Source organism: Urocitellus parryii, chromosome 11 (genome assembly GCF_045843805.1).
Source record: "Urocitellus parryii isolate mUroPar1 chromosome 11, mUroPar1.hap1, whole genome shotgun sequence".
Taxonomy (NCBI): Eukaryota; Metazoa; Chordata; class Mammalia; order Rodentia; family Sciuridae; genus Urocitellus; species Urocitellus parryii.
The window spans coordinates 71,431,636-71,451,127 of record NC_135541.1 but is presented as its reverse complement, the minus strand read 5'-3'; the positions used below and the strand labels follow the sequence as shown (position 1 = coordinate 71,451,127).

The window sequence follows — 19,492 nt, the reverse complement described above, 5'->3', positions numbered from 1 at the left end:
TTAATAAGCATTCACATTTAATAAAAATATTATTTTGTGGAAAGAAAAACTTATGTCTTTTCTAGTTTTCAAAGAGAATTTCACTTTCCTATCTGAATATATATATAAATAAATTTGAACTTCTGTGGTATTGTTTAAGCTTATGTAATACAGATGAAAGGTTAGGTATTCATTAGATTATTATAGAATTAAAGAATTTTTTCCAACAATCTGAACCTTCCCTTTCAATAAAATTAAATTGAAAATTAGTATAATAATTAATTCGGTGGCTGTCAGAATGTTCTACTTCCCATTAGAATATGTACAGCTTTGTTTGTTTGCTTGTTTTCCTTTTGTTTTTATAGGGATTGAACTCAGGGCCACTCAACCACTGAACCATAATCCCCAGCCCTGTTTTGTATTTTGTTTAGAGACAGGGTCTCACTAAGTTGCTTAGTGCCTCAATTTTGCTGAGTCTAGCTTTGAACTCACAATCCTCCTGCCTCAGCCTCCCTAGTCACTACATTACAGGCATGGGTCACTGCACCTGGCAACAACTTTGTATTTTCTAAATATGATTAATAATGTGGTGAAGGAAATGAATTAATAGAATTTTATGAGAATTATACTTGATTACAATCTACAAAACTTTTAAAAATGTATAGTTATTTACATGAAATTTTCAGTTTGTTGTTGATAAATTGTTTATTAGAAGGAAACTAGCATACATTTGTTATATTCAGGTCATTAAGCTAGACATACAATACTTACTGATAAATGTTCTATTCTGTTGGTCACCTTTTCCACCAAATGAGTAGTTTTTCATCTATTCTAACAGTTTCTTAGGGCACAAATAATTTCTTCAGCTATTGTCAGAAATTCTTTTGAAGTCACAGTGTTGGCGTTTATAGTCATGACATTGATTTTTTTTTTTTTTTTTTTTTTTGGTGTTGGGGTGGGAACCAGGGGAGCATGACAATAATTTTGATGTGTATATTCTAATGAGCCTTGAACCTGTGGAATCTACATGGGGACAGAAGTTTCATTGGCAATACTTTGAACATTCTTAGCTTTTAAATTCTTGAAACACATTCTTAATTTTTTTTTTGAATAAACATTAGGCAAATAGACATCTGACACATACTGATTTTATACTCAAAAACACTGTCATGTTTCTATGCTTTTTGATTATTACCACATATGTAGGCACAATAATTTTTAATGGTGTAATCCTCTTTGCCCTTGGAAATTATTTGTTTTCAAGCAGTTCATTCATATGTATATATAATAATTATCTCACCACTTTGAATATTTATTACCTCTCTTTTTACTTACTATGCTTTGTCTTCCTAGGACTTTTGACTACACTTTTTTGTACATACTAGACAGACATATGGTTTAGTATTTATAACATATCCCCAAACTGAACATAAATAGCAAACCCATCATAGACTGACAAATGCCAAAAGACTCAAAGCAAAATAACAATTTATGTCAGTTAATACTTTGTTGGTGGGGGACAAAGCTGACAGACTACCTCTGAAGTGTAGATTGGTTCATTTTAGGCAGATAGTTTCCTTTGAAAGTGTTTTTTTTTTTTTTTTTTCTTTTAACCAAGGATTGTATCCAGGGACACTTAATCAATGTGCCACATCCCCAGACCTTTTAGTATTTTATTTGGAGGCAGGGTCTCACTGAGTTACTTAAAGCCTTGCTAAGTTTCTGAGGCTAGCTTTGAACTTGAGATTCTCCTTCCTCAGCCTCTTGAGCAGCTGGGATTTCAGGCATGCTTCACAGTGCCCTGCTCTTTTGAAAGTTTTAAAGTTAAAAGATTTGTATAGATATTTTAACAGTAAACAGATCCATGTTAATTCTACAAGTATAGTAAAGAGTTTGGTCAGTGTGAAAAACATATGTTATTAGTCTTTTTAATTTAAGCATGAATTGTTCTTGTTGAAGCGTATGTCACTCATCCTATCAAAGGTAAAATCATTGCTTACATTGCTCTGACTGTATGAAAGCATGAACAACACAGTAAGCATTTGTTCCATGCTTAGTAAGACTTAGCATTCTCCCTTGGTTACAACTTTTTATTGCCTTACCTCTTCTATTTGCAGAATTCATTGTTGGAATATTAACTTTTGATTAGTGAACATCCATTTGTCTTTTTACAACTATAGATTCTCATTGTTATTTAATTTTGCTAAATTAAGTTTGTAGCATAGCTCTGTCCCCCATCTCATCATCCTTGCAATTACTTTTATAAAGTTTACCATATGGCAGCAGAATTCTTAAGATGTCCTTCTATGTTTAGTATTAGTATACTTTTCAGTAAAAATTTTCTTGTGTTATTAGTATCTTACTATTTTTAACAGCTTCCTATTGAATGATGAAGGTGGTACATGGCATCAGGAACAGAACCTGAAATCAGTAATTTTATTGTAAATTGGTGATACATAATAAAATCACATATATTGTTTGTAATGGCAGTGCCACATGCTATGAGCAGTAAAATACTGTGTGTCCAATGTATTTTATTTTTCTGTTTGTAATTTCTATCCTTCAGACTCACTCACTCTTTCTTTTGTATTGCCAGTGGAAATAAGCATTGGGTATAATAGTTTTCATGATACAGATACTTCCGTGGCTTCAGTGTGTTAGTCATTTAATGGTGTATTTTCATTGCTCAGAAATCAACCAAAGTATGAATGTTTATTTGTTACTATACACATGATGTGTATATTTATAGGAAGCACTGAAAGCTGTCTGAATATGTAATAATGCTTAAATATTGAGGAATCAGATTTCTTTTTCTTTTTTCTTTTTTTTCCATAGCGGTCAGACAGCTTTATTTTTTTTTTTTTTTACTTTTTTTTATTTGTTTTTTTTCTTTTTTTTTAATTGGTTCTTCAAAACATTACAAAGATTGCAGAATCACATCGGTTACACATAATTTTTACATAATGCCATAATAGTAACTGTTGTATTCTGCTACCTTTCCTATCCTCTAGTATCCCCCCTCCCCTCCCATCTTCTCTCTCTACCCCATCTACTGTAATTCATTTCTCTCCTTATTTTTTTCCCCTTCCCCTCACAACCTCTTATATGTAATTTTGTATAACAATGAGGGCAGATTTATTTTTCAGTGGTCCTTTTCACCTTTGTCTGGTTCCTGCTTTCTGCATCTACTGTCAAAAAGAATAATGAAGCTTAACACTTCTTCAACATGTCTTGTAGTCCTACAAGCAAAACAAAATACAAATTTCCCCTCTTTCTCATTGCAAACTGAAAGGTTAATGTGAAGCTTCTCATTTAGTACACTTACCTGGTTAGAAGTGTCATCATGATTTTCCTTTTTCTAACTCTTAACAATTATATATGTAAAGTATACTTGCCAGAGACATTACAGGGCAGTATTTGTTTTAGAAACATCCATGCCCTACTGATATGTATTACTAAAAAGAACAAATAAAAAATTTTAAAAATCCCTGCCATAGAAAATGTTAAATTCTTTTTTATCATTTTATTTTTATTACTTGCTGAGTGTTTATTTGCATGATACTTTGCGGATTATCAAAATATAACTTTGTCTTTGAAAACATTAACAATATTAATACAGTTGATTGTTATAAAGGGTTGCAATTCTGCATACATCTCTATAAACTTGTTGTGCTGTAAGGTGATAGACTAGACCTACCAGACTGCAAGCCAGTTCATTAAAAGAATACTATAGTTTTTCCCTTAAAAACTATTTTTGTAACCTTACAAGGTAAAGATTTACAGGATGTGTAAAGATTTACTGGATCTTACTTTCTTTTTTAAAAAATACAGTTACATCATATACAAGCATTCTGTGCTTTGCTAGCAATTTGAAAAGTCTCCATTTAGGGCTAAATATAATTTTTAATTCACCATCTCCATTCCCCAAATATATGCAAGGACCTTATAATTTTATGAATGGATGAATAAAGTCAATTAACATGGTATATATTTGTAAACAGCCTTATGTACATTTCTCAACAGTCCTTTAAAGGCAAACTTGTGGCCACATGTATGTCTATAATTAAAATTGTTTTTTAATCCTTTAAAAAAATAATCAATTAGCTGGACGTGGTCGCACATAACACATACCTGTAATCCCAGCAACTTGGGAGGCTGAGGCAGGAGGATCACAAGTTTGAGGCCAGCCTCAGGAACTTAGTGAGACCCTTTCCAACTTTGCAAGACCCTGTCTCAAAAAAAAATTAAAAAGGACTGTGGATGTAGCTCAATGGTAAAGCACCTTGGTTTCAATCTCCAGTACCCACCTCCCCCCAAAAATCAATAGATTACAAATTAACTTTAAAGGATTATTTCAGGTTATTGTGAATTTAATTTGTTTACAGTCCTGTGGTTTAATTCTCACTCCAGTTCTTGAGTCATTATTTCAAGCAATGATTAAATGCTAGAAATCTTTGATATATATTAAAAGGGACTGGGGATATAATTCAGTTGGTAGAGTGCTTTTCTTTCATGTGCAAGGCCCTGGGTTCAATCCCCAGCACCACTAAATAAATAAATAGGGACCTTAGAAATCATTTTACTAATCTCCAACCTCATAGTCCACTCTACAGTGTTCCTGACTGTTTACCTGCTGAACCATTCTGATTCACTATTGGGCAGCCCTTTGCAATGGTGAGGGGTTCCCGTTTCTAGTTTTTCTTGGACTTGAGATGAAAATCATATCTTTATGACTTGCTTTCTATAGGACAGACATTCAGACATTTGAAGATTGTTTGATTATATGGGCTAATTGTTAGAGTCAGCATACTCATTTGTCTCTTCATTTTATTATATGATAGGGTTTTCGGAATCAGCTTCATCCTGGATATACCCTTATAAATGTTCTGTGTGTTTTTATTTCAGTGTGACATGCAGAATAGGATACTGCCTATATGTGATATGATTATATAGTGTACTGTCTTCTCTTTTCAGTGAGATTTAGCTGTGCGTTTTTGTACATTGTTTTAATAGTATATTTAGGCTTAACTACCAAAGTAATTTAAATGTAATTACTTATTATTGGTTTGCAATTACAATGACAGTTATGAAGTTCTTTTTTTGACCCAATCTCATATTACTAACTGGAGTTGTCATGTGTTCTTAAGGATAATTTAAATGAATATAGCATTTGTGAAAACCTGACAGATCCTAACTATAACTCAGCTAGTGAGCAGCATTATAATTTACTTGCAGCTATGTAATATCGTTATTAGTGAACTGAAGTAGAATGAGGGCAGATTGCACTGAATTTTATGTGAAATTATACTCTATGACAAAGGTTGGCATTATGTAATAAGTACTCACAAAATGTTAACCTGCTTGCAACAAATACAATTAATAATGTACATAAAAGAATGAAATTAAGCTAATTTTCTATAAAAAAGGAATTATTCATGAACAGAAAGTGGACAGCATAGATTTGATGACAGGAAGGTTGTATCTAATCTGAATTACTGAGTGACCTAGGAAGCTTGCTCAGAGGGATTACAGAATAATTATGTTAATATGCAATTATCACCTCATTTCTTCTGTAGTAACCTCAAGATGTAGTGTAGTGATGGTGTTATAGCAAGTGCTGATAGTTTGCAAAAATACTGATGTTTGAGATTTCTGAGACAATAAGTCTAGCTTGAGGCATATAAGTGATGATCTGTCATCTTTAAGACAGATCTGACCTTTGTACTTTTTTTTTTTTTAATGCTCACAGTATATAACTAGAGGCAGTTATAACTGTAGAACTCATTATGATTTTCTGGATACTGAAAATATGTTTTAAGTAGATTTAAAATTCCCATTTGTGGCTGTTTAAAAATATGAATTTTTAAAAGAACATTTTTAAATTCAAGTAAAGCAAAAATTTTATAATTATTTCATTATAAGAGGAAGGATTTAGTAATGGTATCTAAACATTATTTTAAAAGATCCTAAGTGATACAGCAAATTGAATGTGTTGAGTTGGAATTTAGGGGGAGTCTAAGCAATAAAACAGATTTATTTTTAATTATTAGTTTCCCTTTTTTAAAACTTAATGAAAAATAACTATCTTAAAACATATCCCAACTTTGTTGTATAACAAACTGGTATTGATTACTCTGTTATGTATATTTGACTCTATAAACTGAAAAATGGGTTGAGACAATATAAAACTAATTTATAGATCAAATGCTTTCTTACCTGTATGCTACATAATCCTCTGTGAGTAGGGAGGTAAATGTCAAGCTTCTAGATTATTCATTGCAGAGTTTGATGATCTATTATTTTTCATTGTATCTCAATGTAATATCTGATACTATTATTAAGAACAAGTACATTTGTAACATTTTATAGTTAGAATACATTCTGAAAATTAAACTAGGAAATTTTTAATTGTTCCTAATACCAAGTCATTTTCTTAAAGCATATTTTCTAACAGATGCAATACATTGTTGGTATTAATGTGCTGCATTGTCACTTACCTAAAAAGGTCTAACTACTTTTAGTAGAAGTAATTATTAATTTGTGGGCAACTATGCCATATTTCTTTATGTCAATGTGAAGGCCTAATTTTATATATTTTAACAATGTGTAATTTACTTTTTTTGTTAGTTGTTTTGTAAACAAAGTTATATATTGTGCACATTTTTTTCCTGTGCTTTTGAGCAGAACATTTTGATGTCTTTAGAATGTGAACTTATGAAAAGCTCTTGTAAAGCCCTTATTCTGGTAATGAGGTTGCAGTCTCCAAGCCGACATGATATTCTCATAGTTTGTCACCCTGCTGTTCAGGGGGTACCAATGAAGTTGCTTTAAATGGGAAGCGTCTGTTCCATCTCTGAACCTCTAACACCAGAACAGATGGGTAGAACATAGAACATGGAAGGTTTTACCTCTGAGGTGGTAACAGTGAAGCCACTCATTAACACTGAATTTACCACTTCGTTAGCAACGTTGCTTCCTGTTGAGAAAAGCTAATATAGGCTTTCAAATTGACTGAGCATATATTTGTCTACCTCTGTGATTATAATAAAGAGGAACAGAAATTTACGACTAGTTTTTTAAAAACTGTCATTAATTTTAGATTTTTGAGATTATTACTATGGAGGCATTTTACTTTTTCTATCTTATGTAATGAGAAATATCAAGAGTGGGTAATAGTGTAGCATCAAAGCTTGCTTTTTCTTTTCATTGACATTTGCACACTAGTTCTAACACATGTTTATGTGCTGCCCATTTTTAACTTCTGTGTTTGTGATGTAGAGTCTCCTGCTGGGTGCTGCATTAGCACCATTTTGGGGTGATATCATTGAATATGATCTTACTGGAAGTCTATTTTTATTACTGTGAAAGTTTACCAATCTTAAAAGCAGAATTTTAAAACCTAAGAGGTGTGGAATAATGATTGTTGCTATACATAATGGCAAAAAAAAAGACATTTGTAATTGTTGTAATGTTTATTGCATTAAACATTTTGTGGAAAGAATAAGATCATATTATGAGTGCTTGTTCTGCGTTATGAAATATGGAAAATGTTATTAGAAACCTTTTATTATTGAATCAGATTTAATGTGTTACAAAGCATGAAATTTGTACCATAAAGGATAGTAGAAATATTGAAATTTATTTAGAATGTCTTCATTTTAAAATATTGGATTATGAAGTCCTGCTGTCTTAAAGTAGTATTATTAAAAGTAGTTTATATAAAAGTAGTTGATTAAGTAGTAAATTACTACTTTTAATTAACTACTGTATTTCTAATATTAGAGCAGTACCTAACACTTAGTAAGTGCTCAGTAAATAAATCACACTTACTATGTATGATGCTTATGCCAGTACTTTAGTTAAACACCTTTGGTTGCCAGGTCTCAAGTTCTTTAAGTGGTACAGAAAAGATTATTGGGGGGCTTTGCTACAATTGCTTAATGAAGCCTTCAATCAGAACCATAATGCAGCTTGTCTTACTAGAATGAAGTATCCAAATTCTGTAGAAACAAAACTAGTTTTATACTTTAAGAACTTTTACTTTGATTTTGCAACCATCTTTATTCATTCAACAACTATGGCCCAAGCACCTATGCCATGTACAGCACGCTGGTTTGAGAAAAATTATGATGACAAGGTTGTTAGTCTCAAAGAGCTTCTATTCTTTCAAGAAGACAGCTATTCCAGTATAATGTGGCTATTTCTAGGAGCAGGATAAAAACAAAGTGTCAGGGAACTCTTCGTAATAGGACAGTAAATTCAGCCATGGTATGAATGTCTCCCAAACATTCATTAGTCTCCTATTTAAAAAAAAAAAAATATCCTGCTATCTTAAAATGATTACCACGTGATCAAAAATGGTTTGAAAAATTTTATCTGCATTTTATATAAAATAACCTAAAAATATATGCTTACAATGTTTCATTATCAAGCATTTTAGGCCACTGCATTAAACCATCAAATCATAAATGGGATAAATGCTTTTAAAGAATGTCTAGAATTTGGGAGCTCAGGCATGAAATTTTAATGTAATCACTTCATTAATTTTAACTTAATAATTTAGAATTAAGTATAAACTGAATAAGGAATGAATGAAACCCTTTGAATAAAGCATTCTTACAGTTAGTAGAATTTTAGAACATTAAACATCTTAAGAACAAAGCATTCTTAAATATTTTAAAAATAAAAATTACTGTTTTATTCATGAGTCATTGATGTTGATAGTAAATATGTTCATTCAGATTTAGATCTTTAGTGAGTAGTGTTTTGTTACCTTTCTCCGGGAATGAGCTTTTAAGTTACAAAACTTATCTGCAGTATTTGACAATTCAGACTATTTTGTAGTATAGAATGCTTGTTCCTAATCTACTTAGGTAATTTTGTTCTCATTAGCAATATGTGTTTGAGGTTTTGTTTTTATTCTGTAGTATATTCATTTATGTTGTGTGAGGGTATGTTGCATTTCCCTAGACATTCTGTATGCAGCATTGAATTACTGCCTAGCACAAACAACAGTATTGAACTTTGAAATACATTTAAAATGTTTCAATTATTTGAAATGTTGCTACATTCTTATTAGATTGTCAGTATAAAAAAGAATAGAAAAATTAGGATGTCAGTATAAGAATAGAAAGTAAAGCTTATAACAATGTATACTTTCAACTCTCCATACATTCTAATAGTACTTTTTTTTTCATGCAAATCTAAATTTTTGTTTTCCATTTTCTAGACTAAATGTGTTAAATGGGCTTGCCAACAATATGGATGATTTGAAGATAAACACCGATATTACTGGTGCTAAAGAAGAACTCCAAGATGACAACAATTTTATCTCAGAGAAAGAGAGTGGAGTTCATAAACCAAAAGATTGTCAAACAGCATTTCAGAAAAATAATACATTGACTCTGCCTGAAGAACTGTCAAAGGACAAATCTGAAAAAGCCTTAAGTGGAGGCCAGTCTACTCTATTCATACATGCTGGTGCTCCTGCTGTTTCTTGTGAAAACTTTACCTTACCTAAAGGAGCTACTGTTAATGGACCAGTTTCACACTCCTCCTTAACTAAGACTTCCAGTATGAATAAAGGCAGTGTTTCATTAACCACTGGACAGCCTGTGGATCAGCCAACAACAGAATCTTGTTCAACTTTGAAGGTAACAGCTGATCTTCAGCTGTCTACACCACAAAAAGCGAGTCAACATCAAGTTCTATTTTTGTTATCAGATGTAGCACATACTAAGAATCCAACCCATTCCATTAAAAAACTACCTACCTCTGCTTCAGTTGGTTGTGACATTCAAAATTCAGTAGGGAGTAGTATAAAGTCAGATAGCACTTTAATAAATCAAGTAGAGGTGGGCGAGAATAGTGAAGATATATTGGTAAAAGATGATTGTGTTAATACATTAACAGGAATTTCCTCAGGTACAGATGAGTATAGGTCAGAAAATGATGCAAACTGGGATCCCCAAAAAGAGTTTATTCAGTTTCTTATGACTAATGAAGAAACAGTGGATAAAGCTCCAGTTCACTCTAAAGTAGGTCTAGAAAAAAAGAGAAAGCGAAAAATGGATGTAAGCAAAATAACTCGTTATACAGAAGATTGCTTTAGTGATTCCAATTGTGTACCCAGTAAATCAAAAATGCTAGAAGTTGACTTTCTGGAACAGAATGAAGAGGTACCAGCAATAGACTCACAGAAATACACATTATCAAAAGTGAAGCCTGAATCAACTGATGAAGATTTGGAATCTGTAGATGCTTTTCAACATCTAATTTATAATCCAGATAAATGTGGAGAAGACAGTTCACCTGTTCATACTAGCACTTTTATTTCAAATACCTTAAAAAAGAAATGTGAAGAGAGTGATTCTGAGTCACCTGCTACTTTTAGTACTGAAGAGCCATCATTCTACCCCTGTACAAAGTGCAATGTGAATTTTAGGGAGAAAAAGCACCTCCACAGGCATATGATGTATCATTTAGATGGGAATAGTCACTTTCGCCATCTTAATGTCCCAAGGCCATATGCTTGTCGAGAATGTGGACGGACATTTCGAGATCGCAATTCACTTCTAAAACACATGATTATTCACCAAGAAAGAAGACAAAAGTTGATGGAAGAAATTCGTGAATTGAAAGAACTTCAGGATGAAGGAAGAAGTGCACGATTACAATGTCCTCAGTGTGTGTTTGGTACCAATTGCCCTAAAACATTCGTGCAGCATGCTAAAACCCACGAAAAAGATAAAAGGTACTATTGCTGTGAAGAGTGTAACTTCATGGCAGTAACAGAAAATGAATTGGAATGTCACAGAGGCATTGCCCATGGAGCAGTAGTAAAATGCCCCATAGTGAATTCTGACGTAGCTCAGAGGAAAACACAAAAAAAGACTTTTATGAAAGACTCTGTTACAGGATCATCCAAAAAATCATCTACATACATATGTAAGATGTGTCCTTTTACCACTTCAGCTAGAAGTATTTTAAAAAAGCACATGGAATACTTGCATTCCTCATCATCTGTTGATTCATTTGGTAGTCCTCTTGGACTTGATAAAAGAAAAAGTGACATTCTTGAAGAACCCATAGATATCAGTAGCACTAAACCATTAATTAAACAACAGTCAACCACATTTCCAAAGAACTCTGCTTTAAAACAAGACGTAAAACGAACATTTGGATCAAGTTCACAATCAAGTAATTTTTCAAAATTCCATAAGCGGCCACATAGAATACAAAAAGCTCGGAAAAGCATTGCCCAATCAGGTGTAAACATGTGCAGTCAAAACAACCCTCCTCACAAGACTGGAACAATTAAAAGCAGCATTGACCAAAAACCTAAGTATCTTCTTCAAGCAACTAAAGAAAAATCTAATGCCAAGGCAAATAGCAACTATTTACATAGACACAAATATGAAAACTACAGGATGATCAAAAAATCAGGTGAATCATATCCTCTCCATTTCAAAAAAGAAGTTAGTTCACTAAATTCTTTACATCTGTATTCATCATCAAGTAATTCTCACAATAGTTTTATTTCAGATCCTCATAACCCAGACAACAAAAGGCCGGAAAGCTTCAAAGACCACAGGCGTGTAGCTGTAAAACGAGTAGTTAAGGAATCTAAGAAGGAAGGTTCTGTTGAAGGAGAAGACTTGGATAGCTATCCTGATTTCTTACATAAAATGACTGTTGTTGTTTTGCAAAAACTTAATTCTGCTGAAAAGAAAGATAGTTATGAAACAGAAGATGATAGTTCCTGGGATAATGTTGAGCTAGGCGACTACACTACACAGGCCATAGAAGATGAAACCTATAATGATCTTAATCAAGAACATGTAAACTTATTCCCTCTATTTAAAAGCAAGGTGGAAGGTCAGGAACCTGGAGAAAATCCTACCCTTAGTTATGATCAAAATGATGGCTTTTATTTTGAATATTATGAAGATGCTGGAACTAACAACTTTTTACATGAGATACATGATCCTCAGCAATTAGAAAATGCAGAAACTTCATTGTCAAAGCATAGTTCTGTTTTTCATTGGACTGATTTGTCTCTTGAAAAGAAATCGTGTCCTTATTGCCCAGCAACATTTGAAACAGGTGTTGGGTTGTCAAATCATGTCCGGGGACATCTTCACAGAGCAGGATTAAGCTATGAAGCCCGTCATGTAGTATCACCAGAACAAATAGCCACAAGTGACAAAATGCAACATTTCAAAAGAACTGGCACAGGGACACCTGTTAAGCGAGTTAGAAAAGGTAAGTTTTCATGTGGTTAATTTGGGCTAATGTATCTGTATTCAAATTCAGAGGATTTGAATTTTTTTTCTGGATTTGGTCTTTATTATAATTACAATTTTATATTTCAGAGGTAAATCACCTTAGAGTGGTCCATTTAAAAAAAAATTCTGATATTACTCTTAAAAATTTTTTTTAGCTATAGAGAAATCTGAAACCACTTCTGAACACACTTGTCAGCTTTGTGGTGGTTGGTTTGATACTAAAATTGGATTATCAAATCATGTTAGAGGCCACCTGAAAAGACTTGGAAAGACCAAATGGGATGCTCATAAATCTCCAATCTGTGTTCTGAATGAAATGATGCAAAATGAAGAAAAATATGAAAAAATCCTAAAGGCATTGAACAGTCGTCGTATTATTCCCAGACCATTTGTAGCTCAAAAACTTGCATCAGGTGATGACTTTCTATCTCAAAATGTTATACCTCTCGAAGCGTACCGTAATGGCCTAAAGACTGAAGCACTATCAGTGTCGGCATCTGAGGAAGAAGGGCTGAATTTCTTAAATGAATATGATGAAACAAAACCTGAACTGCCCAGTGGAAAAAAGAATCAGTCTCTTACACTGATAGAACTTCTCAAAAATAAAAGGATGGGAGAAGAAAGAAATTCTGCTATTTCTCCTCAAAAGGTCCATAGTCAGACAGCAAGAAAGAGATTTGTTCAGAAATGTGTTCTTCCATTAAATGAAGACAGTCCATTGATGTATCAACCACAAAAAATGGACTTGACTATGCACTCAGGTAAGAGGAAATTCATGAGTATCTTTTTAATTTTAACACAGTTCAGTTGTGCTTTCTTTAATGGAATATTTGTGGAAAATACTTTCTCAGAATCTTCTTATTTAAGCTGCTTTTTTTGCAGAACAGATTGATTATTCTACTGTCATTTCTGTGTAACTCATCAATTGATGCTCATCAGCACTGAGTTGTGCCTCATTTCTTGGTCTGAATGTAAGGTGAGAACAAATGCAAAAGAAAACCACACCTACCCCCCCCCCCAAAAAAAAAGCTGATCTGTAAAACTAAAATTGTTATGGATGAAGGATGGTTATGGATGGAAATTTTATGTTGTTCAAAAGCATAGTACTACTAAAAAGGCAAACTTTTGTCGTATTTTTGCCTGTGTTTAAAAGTAATGTGTTTTCAAGATTTAGCTATTGGTTTTCCCTCTGCTCAGGTAAAAACAAAACAAAATGGTCTCTATAAACTAAATGGATTGGTGTCTGTGGTATGTTGTGATTAACCTAAAGAAGCACTCCCTCCCTCTCCAATTCTTCATTGTATTGTGGGATAGTTTGGTTTTGGAGAACTATTGTGAGTATAAAACATGTTTGCTGGGCTTCTAGATTTTACAGTAGTTTTTTAAGGGAACAGACAGATGATTTAGCTTAGTGCTTGTGCACTAAACAGTTTTTCCCTTTTCAAGGAATATTTTGTGTGTATCAGCAAATAATGTGGCAGATAAAGTAGCCAAACTTCATTTGGTGTTGCAAGGTCTGATGTGTATGTTTAGACTAGAAGAATTTTAAGTCTCTTTATAAAGGTTTCCTTTGGAGGTTATGAGTGTTGAAGGTTTATATAGATTGGTCTTTTGATTTGAGGCCCAGGTAGAGTGTGTCTGAGGTAATTATATACTGTTGCTTTGTTTACTTTCCACGGACATTGTGATAGCTCAAATATTTGTAATGCAGTTTTGATTTAAGGAAAGATTACTTGTATTTTAAGTGGTTTGAAAAGTGATTTCTCTGGTATGGACTTGTGGCAAATAGGGCTTTTTCTTTCATACAAAGATAGTCTTTCAAAGTCAGTAGCTTTCTGTTTTTTAGGAGAATAAAATGCAGGGGATAATATGCTTCATAGAAGTAAAGCACACTTGTGGCTATTATAGTAAGGTAGAAGAAACAATTGAAACATGTTGGGGGAGTGACGGTTGTTTGAGAAGTTCTGAATGTATTGTTTCAACATGTTTCTTTCCTGTGATGAGTAAGATGTTAGCTTGTTGATCATTTATTTAGCACAAAGATTGTAGTAAAAAACTTCAATTCATTAACTTTCATTATTGATTGCGCATTCAAAGTAATGAACATAAAATGCCCTGAATAAAATGTTGTGTCTAACAGCTGTTCAGTGGTGTGTTTTACCACCTTTTCTCCCAGCCTTCATCAGAAAGCCTAATTTAGTATGGAGCCTTTTACGGTTTTGTGGGTAAAACACTTTAATTACCACTTTGTCAACTAGACTTTTTAATTCTTTTTATTGGTAATGTTGTAAGCTTTGAAACTTCTCAACAGAACTGTGCTGTTCAAATCACAGAATTGTACTTTAGTAGGTTTAGGAAATGATCTGCGTAACACAGAAATCTGCAAGAAAGTAATAATAGGTGTTAAATTCAGAAGAGCTAAGAGGTTCAAGTCACTCCTCTTTCATCTTTCCAAGAGCATGGTTTGGCTCTAAATACTAACTACAAACTACTAATAGTTAACTTAATTCCCCCTTTTTATTTCACGTTTAAGCTAATTCATGAACGTTTTTAAAACCATCTTTATTGTGGTACTTTTCTACACACTTTTAAGCTAAGAAAATTTCACTTTTTGAAGTGAGAACTGGATTATAGTTTTCTTTTGAATGATAGGTATGCCTGTGAAGCTTAGAACATGTGTGCATTGCAATACGACGTTTACAAGTGCTGTTAGCCTGTCCAACCACTTACGCGCTTATGCACGAAAGAAGAGTGCTGGACTTTTGACTGGTACAGGTATGTTTGAACAGATATCACAGCAAGTCTGTTTGATACAAATACACATTTTCCCCCCCTCACCAGACTGGTGCTAATTCAGGCAATATTTATAGCTTTCTTTGGTAAGCAATAATTGAATCTGATACACATAAATTTCAGCAACTTGTAAACTTAGATATAATTTTAAGCAAGTCATTCTTTTTTCATTTGGATCATATTGACTTGATTTGTGGAAAAAAGTAACCAATTAGAGGTGTGAAACTTTTGAGTCTACATTAATCCTATTGATTTTTATATTATACTATTTTTGATTTTTTAAATTTATTTTTATTAGTAGATTCTATTAAAACACCTCTTTGGTAAGAAAAATACATACACACACACACACACACAGGTTTGTCTTGGAGAAATGCTTTATTAGAAAAGGAAATTACAATGGAATTTCAAATATGTAGAATTGATTAGAGACTAATGAGTTTTTATTAGTCTACAGATCAGATTTTTGAAGGGGCAATCCTTTATAATAGCCCAGTGTGAAAACTGAATAGATTTTACTTTTAATGCTCCTAAATAATATTTAGGATTAGTAAATATAGACATACACATAAGTAATATAAAATGCACATTTCTGTGTTATTTTTGGTTGGCTAGCCCAGCCTTGCAGATAACCTCTTCATACTTCATGTTTGTGAAAATTTTGTTAGCTTACTCATATGTAATATGCTTCTTACACCCTGTAAAATGCTTTGCTCTTTTATTTATATAGTCTTTCAGGCTACTGTGTGTCGGCAAATTCTAATTTTCTTTCATATCTTAAAATATAACCCCCCCCATCTTTTTGGCCTAAAATTCTATTTCTAGTCTTATGTCTCTTGCTGTTTTTTATCACAATCTTCTGCTTTTTCTAGCTGTAGTTTTCCTAACCTTTTAGTTCTTCCTCATGTCCTATGACTTAACATCTAATATGTTCTTGCTGCCAGAGAAACTCTTGTATTCATATCGGCATCTTTTTCTTCTGCTTCTTTGCTTTATTCCTTGATTTGATACACAAATGATAAGAATAACTATCATTTATATTAAAAGGAGGGGAATTGTGAGTTTTATTTTATTGAATTCATGCTCCTATTGTGGGATTATAAATTTTATATATCCCCACCTTCATCAGACTTGACAGTTGATTGTACACATTAAATGTAGAGGGCAATGAAAACAAGAGAAGATAGAATTGGGAAATAATCCCTAATGTTATCATAGCCACCAATCATTATTGAATATTTGCTGTATGTCAGGTACTGTTCTCTGGCGTTTATATGCATGACATTTAGTAAGCAACCAGATGAATTGTAGGTATTATAATTTCATTTTACAGGAAATTAGGATTTGGAAAACTTCAACAATTTGAAGTTATATAGTTAATGAGTAGCAAAATTGAAATACAAATCAAGATTGTCTTCCTTTAGATCTTTGTTATTAGTGATTATTCTCTGCCATATATAGGTGATCTTTTTCTTGAATTTCTAATTTTAGAATGAAACAATTGAAAAATTCTAAAATGAGGTTGGTTTTAAGGTGGAGAGCATTCTGGTGAAGACTGAGTCTAATTAGAAAAAACAGACCCCCAACATGGTTAGACCTAATTTAGACTTTGAAGGGCATATGAGGATGTATCAGTCTTGACTATTCAGACAGATTTTTGAAATTGGAAAAAAGTGCTTTTACCTCATCTGAAAATCTTTCAAAACATAGGACTAGTTAGTTGTTTATAAATAACTGATAATGATATTACCGTATATTTAAAAAAAATATCAGGGAGAAAAGTAATATCTAATGAATGGGAGTACAGACTAGGCCATTAAGAAAAAAAATACATATTGATTTTAAAATATCATTAATTAAATACTACTCCAAATGTAGTAAGTATTAGAAGATAAAGTGTTGTTTGGTGGTCTTACGCAGAAAGAAGGGAAATGAAAACCTGAATAAAGTTTAGGGTGGCATTTTCTACAACTAATACTTCTAAGAAACAAAAATTTGTTTCCTTTCCTTAGAAATTCTGAAACATTTTGTCCTGATATTTTAAATCTTCTTGACCAGTAGAGCTACATAGTTGTCTATGATGCTTATTCATGCCAACTAGGAAGTTTTTATTCAACTTATTAATGTTTTTTGTTTCCTAAATGGAGAATTTTATTTATAAACTCCATATATTTATTCTCTTTCCCGCATTATGACTGGTATAAAGCATTTATACCAACCTATTTTCCTAGAGGGTGCCACTGGGTTATTATAAAGAATTCATTAATTCATATGAGTATCAACCATCAGTTTTTCATAGATATGTATAGATGCTATTTTGATGAATAAAATACCAATTCATTCTTATTAAACCTTACATTAATTCATCACAAAATTGAAACAATGGAAAAATAGGAATAAAACCTCCAAAAGAATGTCTAATATGTGAGTTCAAGCAGCCTTTATCTACATGGATCTTTAGTTGTATGGTCCATCCTTAAGGAACTCTTTGCTAAACATCTGTTTGGTCACTTGAGACCAGTTCTTGTCCACTTTTGTGGGGACTGGTAGCCTCTTGAGGAATATTATCCCTCTGTTCCTTCTAATTGTACTTCTCCAAATATCCTTGAATAGACTGCAAAGGATACCCCTTTGCTTCCCCAAAATACCCTTTTACTGATATCAGATTATTCTAATATGACAGTTCTCAGTCCTTTTTATGAAAGCAAAGGGTTCCATCCCAGTAATACACGCTTATTTATATATATAAAATTTTTTTATATATAGGCTTTTCATATCATCTAAAGGTTGTCATATATGGATCATTCCTGTGGCAGAAAATTTAAAATAAAAATGAAGTAGAAAGAACACAGAACTGGGAAATAGGAGACCAGGGAGTCATCATATTAGAAAATAATTAAGATATTAACATCAAAGCTAATTCTGTTGTCACAAGTATAAATTAAAATGCACCCTCCCTAATGTTAATAAAAGGAACTGATGAAAAAAGTAGGAAAGCTTTAGAATTGAAAATACTAGGGTTGAACTGTCGAAAAATAAATAAATGTCATAGATTATGATTTTGCCCCAGAACTGATCCAGATTATTTTTATTAAAAGAGTTTCCATAAATTGCTTAACAGGTTTTCTGGATTTTTAGTTATAGATAATTTATGAGGCTGTATTTTTGTGGGAGGTGGGTGCTGAGGGTTGAACTCTCAGGGCTTTGCATATGCTAGGCAAGCATTCTCCCACTAAATTATACCCTCCAGCACTGTTTTAATTTTTTAATGGATCTTTGTCTAAAGACACTAGTATCAAAGGGTTTACTTTATATCATATTATAAATTCAAGGTGGATTTTACTTTTTCAAGAATTAATTCCAGTTAATATATATTATACTATTGGTAGTCTTTTTTGAGTTTTTAGTCTATTTTTAGACTAATATTTTGCATATTCATAAATTTTTTCTGTTTAGAGTCTTATGAAAACATGATAGAGTTCATATTAAGTACTTTTGAACTTTTATTTTCACTGTTTGCTTTTGTGCTTAATAATATTTATTTGTTTTCTGAGGATGGAACCAAGTGGTGCTTTACCACTGAAGCACATCCCCAGCTTTTTTATTTTTTATTTTGAAATAGGGTCTTGCTAAGTTCCTGAGGTTGATCCTCCTGTCTAAGCCTTCCATGTTGCTGGGATTATAGTTGTGCACCACCATGCTTGGCTAAGAACAGTATTGAGTTATTAATAAATTATACATACTGGTTTGACCTTGTCCTAGCTAAGTAACAGTTCCTTTTTCACTCGGATAAGTGTCCTGGATTAGATAATAATCTAATTTAATTTATTTATTATTAGATAATAATCTAATCTATTTTATGCTAACCTTGGATATTAAAATTGCGAAAACATTTAAAATTATTTAAGGTAAAGTTTATTCTACCAATCTAACCTGCAGTTGGAAACAAACAAATCTGAGATCAAAGTAAGAATGAATTTCAACAGATAAGGAAAGGGAAGTAAACCGGAGTACAATGTTGTGAAACAAAATGTATCTGCACAATGCATGGATGTTTGCATAATGCTGCTCACTGTTAACATAGCATTCAGTTATCTCTTGAAAAGAAGGAAGAATAAGAAAAGTGTTCTTCGGCATTTTTATTAGGGCTATTTTTTTAATCTCTATATCATATAAACTCACATTTATATACACATAATCCCTGTTTATTCATTCACTCACTTGAATTGTGTTACACTAATATTTTCTTTTATTAAAAATTAGTGGTAGTCATGACCCAATAAATTGTTGCTATCCACTGTCACTAACTCAGATGGAAAACCCTGCCCCAAGTGTCTGTCTTTGGAACTGGAACTAGAACCAACAATAGTTGTATATTAGAAATTTTAACATCACTTCTATGGCAGCAGGTGAATTACCTTTTTCATTTTATT

The 19,492-nt window shown here is 32.5% G+C and overlaps 1 protein-coding gene across 3 annotated transcripts in view; it reads left to right on the top strand.

Annotated features, from left to right (window-relative positions):
- Positions 1-19,492, top strand: part of Znf644 (zinc finger protein 644) — a 105,716-nt gene that overhangs the window by 70,305 nt on the left and 15,919 nt on the right. For 2 of the 3 annotated variants that reach the window (XM_026409975.2, XM_077791387.1), the window contains exons 3-4: positions 9,209-12,243; positions 12,422-13,027. In XM_026409975.2, coding sequence (XP_026265760.2) covers positions 9,209-12,243; positions 12,422-13,027 — 3,641 coding nt within the window. The remainder of the gene's footprint in view (positions 1-9,208; positions 12,244-12,421; positions 13,028-19,492) is intronic. The other variant, XM_077791388.1, reaches the window with a different exon arrangement.